The 7063-nt window shown below is 38.5% G+C and overlaps 1 protein-coding gene across 3 annotated transcripts in view; it reads right to left on the bottom strand.

The window, feature by feature from the left end:
• MGA (MGA, MAX dimerization protein) overlaps positions 1–7063 on the bottom strand; it is a 120043-nt gene that overhangs the window by 108260 nt on the left and 4720 nt on the right. For all 3 annotated transcript variants that reach the window (XM_011961043.1, XM_011961045.1, XM_011961046.1), the window contains exon 2: positions 1220–2350. In XM_011961043.1, coding sequence (XP_011816433.1) covers positions 1220–2283 — 1064 coding nt within the window. In that variant the 5' untranslated portion in view covers positions 2284–2350. The remainder of the gene's footprint in view (positions 1–1219; positions 2351–7063) is intronic.

Genomic DNA, 7063 nt, shown 5'->3' with positions numbered 1-7063 from the left:
GGCATGGTGGCACACACCTGCAATCCCAGCTACTCAGGAGGTTGAGACAGGTGAATCGCTTGAACCTGGGAGCCAGAGGTTACAGTGAGCCGAGAAGGCGCCACTGCACTCCAGCCTGAGCAACAGAGCGAGATTCCATCTCAAAAAAAATAAACAAACAAAAATAACGTAAGTTCAAACAAAAAGAAACAACAGTATCATTCACAATAGTCAAATTCAAGTTTTGCTTTTTGGAACTTCGTGAAATCCTCCCCCTCATCCCATCCCAAATATTTTGGATTTGTGGTTGATTGAACACACAGCTGCAGCCTCCATGGAAGACTGACTGTATAGACAACTCATGATTACAGGCAACTTTCTGTATCTGAGGGGGACTGGTTCCAGGACCCTTCCCAGATACCAAAATCTGAGGATACTCAAGTACCTTAGTTGGCCAGTTGTATCTGTGGATGCAGAACCAGAAGATGTGGTGGGCCTACTATAATTGAAGAAGGGAAGAAAACCCCAAATCATAATGGAAACAAAACTTATCTACACAAGGCACAAAATGCATTTACAGTCATTATTTGTACCTAATACTTGTGAATTTATTGCCTGAGGGATATCCTAATCCATAAATTGCCCAAAGAAGCAGCTGAAAATTATTACTAGTTAAAATAGCATGTTTACTGTTTCTTTAAAATTTACCTAGCATAACTGAAGCTTTGTACCCTTTGACCAACATCTTTCAGTCTTTCTCTACCCCATGGCATCCACCATTCTACTTTCTACTTTTATGAATATTTTGCAGTATTTGTCTTTTTTTGTTTTGCTTATTTCACTTAGCACAGTATTCTCTAGGCACATCTATGTTGTCACAATTGGTATGATTTTCTTTTTTTTTTTTTGAGATGGAGTCTCAAATGCAGTAAGGTGTTGGTATCCTCGGGTGGTCCTGGAACCAATCCCACAAGGATATCAAGGAACATTCTAAATACATATGAATAATTCAGATAAATTATCCAATTAGCCTACAATTCTAGATCCTGAACCCAACTGATTCTCATTACCGAAAAATTATCTGTCACTTCACAGAACGTAAAAGCAGTCGTAGTACATTTTATAGTGACTTACATTTATCAACATCTGTAGCATTCCACAGAACCAAGATGTTAAATCCAACACCTGGCCCATTCGCAATCTTCCTTTTATTTCTAAGAACAGAAAAACTACTACTTACCATTCAGAAATCTCTTGCTTCAATTGAGGAACTTCACTAAGTGCTGAATCAGTATCCATGAAACCAAGAAAGTCTCGTTTTATATTAAGGGAAGTCTTCTCCAAACCCTTGCCTGATGCTTCATGACCCCTTGACAAAGGATCCAAATCACCTGGTTGTATCTCTGACCCCTGACCTTCTGTAAGACGGACCCGATGACCAGAAGAACTGGAAATATTATTCCCTTCTTGGTCAGAGCTGTTCTTTTGTTTTCCATCTCTTTGGGGCTTACTATTCAGCCCATCATCCCGAAAGCCTTTGGCAAATGGATTGTAATCTATTTTCAGCTGAGTAATCTGAATGTTCTGATAAGCTGTGACTGCAAAGAATTCAGTCTGTGGGAAGGTAAAAGTGTGGACACCAGGGCCATTTAATTGTATCACCTCCACAGCCTTTTCTGCAGGCACCAAATGAAGCCTTGGCAGGTAACGATGCATAGAGTGCAAGATGATATGCCCTTCTTGGTCCAGTGTATTGTTGGTAAGTTTGAGTTTATAGAAAGATACTGGTTGATGCATCCAATAATGACCTGTGGAAGGAGATTCTGGATGAATAAAAACCCTCCCCAAAACATGAGGTTCAGCCTTCCCACTGGGTTCCCACCAACGACCATTCCACTTATAACGATGGTTATCCACAGGAGATATATCCATGACAAGAATATACTTCAAATTTGAATCTAAACCTGTTATCCAATAACGACAATAAGGAAACATGCGTCTTCCTTGCTTGGTCAGAATCATCTCTGTGCTTCGATGATAGAACTCATTCCACATACTATTGTTATCGAGGGTAACAGTGATTCCACCCACAGTACAATCAGCTGGAAGGCAAATCTTCCCTTTAGATTTTACTGGTGATGACACACTACTAGCCAAAGCACAGGCATCCTGATTAGTAACCAAAATTCCTTGATCAGTTTTGCCATTTCCTGGCTGCTTTAAGATGACAAAGAAGGTAGGTGCTGCTCCTGCCACTGTTCCACCATCTTGATTAGCCAATATAATCTGCTGTTTCTCCTCCATGATTTCAGTAGGAAACTCAGTAGTAAGACAACTGTAATCACCACATAGTCACAATGGCCTTCCCATCCTAAGAAACAAGCAAAAAAACCAAAAACAAAAAACACCCTTTAATCAAGTGAGTATTTATTTCTTGAACAAAAATACAAGAATGATGTCATCCCCAAAATATTCCTAAATTCTTGTAAGACTTTGCTTCTAAGCTTTTCTTTCAATCACAGTAAAAATACTTATTCTGGAATATCTAATCATTTTTTAAAGTTCATTTTAATCTAATTAGTTAAGTCACTCATATCCTAATCCTCTAACAATTCACTATAAATACTATAATCTCACACAAAGAAACAACAGTATATATTCATTATTTAAAAAAGTAAAAGTATACAAAATTAAAAAGTTAAATTTGAAGGTTATGCATTTTTAAAGCATCCTAACACTTTATGAATTAATTTGCCAGAAGATTCCTTTATATAGCAAGTTCCCCTGTGATGAGTAAATTAAGTAAGTAAATTTCCATTTTCATTCCAAAGAGCTAATTGTACAGAATTAGTTCTTCACATGGTTCAGAAGACATGGTTCCACAAGTAAGTAAAAAGCTATCTTAACTTCTTAGTACACACATTTAAAGAAGCCATGACAAATCACTGGAACTCAGTGGAACTTACACTGAAAAAAATTCCAGATGAATCTAATATTTAATTTTTTTATTCCTAAATCCTGAGAAAAGTGTTTTTATGAGACACAAAACCTAAAACCAGTAAAGCAGGAAAAAAAAAAAAGTTGATAAATTTAATATTATATAAGGCCAGGTGCGGTGGCTTACACCTGCAATCCCAGTAGTTTGAGAGGCCAAGGCCGGTGGATCATTTCAGTCCAGGAATTCGAGACTAGCCGGGCCAACATGGCAAAACCCCATCTCTATTAAAAACTAAAAAATTAGCTGGGTGTGGTGGTGCATGCCTGTAGTCCCAGCTACTCAGGAGGCTGAGGCACAAGAATCACTTGAACCCAGGAGGCAGAAGGTGCACTGAGCCAAGATCACGCCACTGCACTTCAGTGTGGGTGACAGGGAAAGACTGTCTCAAAGAAATAAAAATAAAATAAAATGTAATATTCTGTAAATTTTTTAATCTGGCAAAATCAAAAAGCAAACAACTAACCAGGAAAAGGTATGTGCAACTTACATAGAACTCATTTCCCTAATATAAAAAGGAGACTAGACATGGTGACTCCCACCTATAATCCCAGCACTTTGGGAGGCCAAGGCTGGAGGATCGCTTGAAGTCAGGAGTCCCAGACCAGCCTGTCCAGCACAGTGAAAGCCTGTCTCTATTAAAAAATAATAGTGGCCGGGAGCAGCGGCTCACGCCTGTAATCCAAGCCATCTGGGAGACCACGGAGGTCAGATCACTTGAGGTCAGGAGTTCAAGACAAGCCTGGCCAACATGGTGAAACCCCATCTCTACTAAAAATAAAAAAAATTAGCTGGACATGGTGGTATGCGCCTATAATCCCAGCTACTTAGGAGGCTAAGACAAGAGAATCGCTTGAACCCAGGAGGTGGAGATGCAGTGAGCCAAGATGGCACCACTGCACTTCAGCCTGGGTGACAGAGTGAGACTCTGACTCAAAAAAAAAAAAAAATACATTAATGGTAATAATAATTTTTATAGGCTTCCTACAAATCAACAAGACCAAATACCTAACAGAAAAATAAGGATAATAAACGCAAATGGCTATGAATATGTATATAGTGAAGAGGAAAGCAAATTAAAATCATCTTGAGATATTGTTTTTTTACTTATCAGACTGGCAAATATCAAAGCCTGGTAGTGTTGGAAAGGGTATAGGTCAACCAGCATTCTCCCCTAACCAGTTACTGGGAGTATAAAATAACAGAATCTCTATGAGAGAAGGCAACTTGAAAATATCAAAAGTACAAATCCATATATCATCCTACAACAAAGAAGTTTTTCCAGGACTTTAAGTTTTTTTAATTCACTGATAAAACCCACTATAGGACTTTATTTTAAATACACACACCTATGATAAACGATATCTACACAAGATTATCCCCTGAATTCCCATTTATAACAGCAAAAGACTAGACAGGAAGAGAGAAGTCCTTAAAGTGGTAAAACAAATGATGGCACATCCATAGAGTGGAATGATAACAGTCATAAAAGAGAATGTATAAGCTTAATGAATGCATGCAAAAAATATCTACAAGATATATTAAGCGCAAAATGTTCAGAAGAGTTGTAAATTATGCCACATGTCTTTTAAAAGTTTTTTTGTTTGTCTGTTTATTTGTTTTTGAGATGGAGTCTCGCTCTATTGCCCAGGCTGGAGTGCAGTGGTGCAATCTCGGCTCACTACAAGCTCCGCCTCCCGGGTTCATGCCATTCTCTTGCCTCAGCCTCCCCAGCAGCTGGGACTACAGGCACCCCCCACCACACCCGGCTAATTTTTTGTATTTTTAGTAGAGACGGGGTTTCACCATGTTAGCCAGGATGGTCTCAATCTCCTGACCTCGTGATCCACCCGCCTTGGCCTCCCAAAGTGCTGGGATTACAGGCGTGAGCCACCGCGCCCGGCCTAAAAGTTTTTTATTGTACTTCTTAAACTTCAGACAGGGAGTACACGTGCAGGTTTGATTATGTAAGTGTACTGCATAATACAAGGTTTGGGCTTCTAATGATCCCATCATCCAAGCAGTGAACCTAGTACCTGATAGGTAGTTTTTCAACACTTGTAGAAGTTTTTTCCTTAATAAAGTCAAAGAAATAGACAGTATTTCGGTCTTTAAAATAAACCAAAGAATGAAAAAGAACAGGTACATATTTGCTTTACACAGACTATCTCTGGAAAGACAGAAAACTAGTATTGGTCATATCCAAGGAAAACTTGATGACTTGGAAAAGACACCCTTTTACACCTCTAAATTTTGTGCCTTGTGAACACACAATGTTTAAAAACTAAAAAACAGGCTAGGTGGGCAGGTGCAGTGGCTCACGCCTGTAATTCCAGCACTTTAGGAGGCCGAGGTGGGAGAAACATTTGAGGTCAAGAGTCCAAGACCTGCCTGGTCAAAATAGCTAGAGTCGGACTCTACCAAAAAAAAAAAAGAAAAAAAATTAGCAGGTATGGTGGCTAGGAGGCTGAGACATGAGGACACCTTCAGCAGCCCTGGAAGTTCAGGTTGCAGTGAGCCATAACCATATCACTACACTCCAGCCTAGGAGACAGAGTGAGACCCCATCTCTTTAAAAAAATAACAAAGTTAAAATTAAATTAATTATTAAAGGTTATAAAGAAAAAGGTCATGTATATTGTATGATTCCATTTATATGAGATGTCCAACACAGGCAAATCTAGAGAAACACAAAGTAGAGTAGTGGTTTCAGGCAAAGGGGTAACTGGGACTAACTACTAACGGGTGTGGGATTTCTTTTCGGTGTATACTTTAAAATGATGAATTATGTTATGTGAACTGTATCTCAATAAAAAGTTATAGTAAAGAAATCTGAGGCCGGCCATGGTGACTCATGCCTATAATCCCACAACTTTGGGAGGCTAACGCAGGAGGATCACTTGAGCCCAGGAGTTTGAGACCAACCTGGAAAACACAGTGAGACTCCATCTCTACAATGGTGTGTACCTGTAGTCCCAGCTACTTGAGTGGCTGAGGTGAGAGGATCACTTGAGCCTGGGGGTGGGGAGGCTGAGGCTGCAGTGAGCTGTGATGGGGCCACTGCACTCCGGTCTAGATAACAGAGTGAGACCCTGTATCAAAAAAAAAAGAAATCTGACAGCTAAAATCAACTGAACTGATATACTAAATAAAAGCTACAGCTTCTAGTTTTTATACAAAAAAGAAGATGATACTTCCCCACCCCTGTGTAAGTGGGTCAGTAATCCTAATCAAATTCAGCCATTATTAGTCTTCATTATAATTAAAAAGTATTTTACCTTTCATTAGGGCTAATGATGAGCAGTAAAAGCATCTAATCTGAATTTTACCTCTTCTTACAAGATTGGTCATACATCTCCAAAGCTTAAAATATCTGTTAGTCTATAGATAATAGATTTTTTTAAAATCAAGACTTCAAAAGGTTTACTATTGTTTCCTATTATGACTAGAGATAAAAATAGAAATTCACTTCCTAACACTAAAGCACTAATATCAGGGAAGATGAGGAACAACGACAACAAAAAATCTCTCCTCTGATGAGAAGTTTATTTTTATAAGACAGATAAAATTTACAGTGATTCTTTTCAAAAGCTGCCTCAAGCTTTTACCTATGAAGTTGATTGGTTTTCTAAACCTAACACACTTAAGCGATACCTATCAGAGATTGACAAAACAAAACTAAACAGACTGAGAAGTCACAAATAAGGTAAAATATTAAAGCTCAAAGAACTGGCAAAAAAAAAAAAAAACCTCTACAATGATGTATAATTCAAACAATGCAAACTCCTAGCTTGTATTTATTAACTCATAAACTTCAAAGTTTTGTTACAAATCACCAACTATTTTTGTTACTAAGTATGTAAAACATCCTTTGTGTGTATGTGTTCCATGTGAGCACAACATCCTTAGGTGTATTTAACATGACTAAGGCAGCAAAGAAATATATGAAAAAAAAATTTGTTATCCCAAACCTATAAATTACATGAAAAGGTGCCAAATTTCTTAAACATTACCTTTCTTTTTTTTTTTTGAGATGGAGTCTCGCTCTGTCGCCCAGGCTGGAGTGCAGTGGCGCGATCTCGGCTCACT

The sequence above is a fragment of the Colobus angolensis genome, unplaced genomic scaffold (genome assembly GCF_000951035.1).
Source record: "Colobus angolensis palliatus isolate OR3802 unplaced genomic scaffold, Cang.pa_1.0 Scaffold533, whole genome shotgun sequence".
Classification (NCBI taxonomy): Eukaryota; Metazoa; Chordata; class Mammalia; order Primates; family Cercopithecidae; genus Colobus; species Colobus angolensis.
The sequence above is the reverse complement of the archived record's forward strand: the minus strand, read 5'-3'. Positions and strand labels throughout refer to the sequence as shown.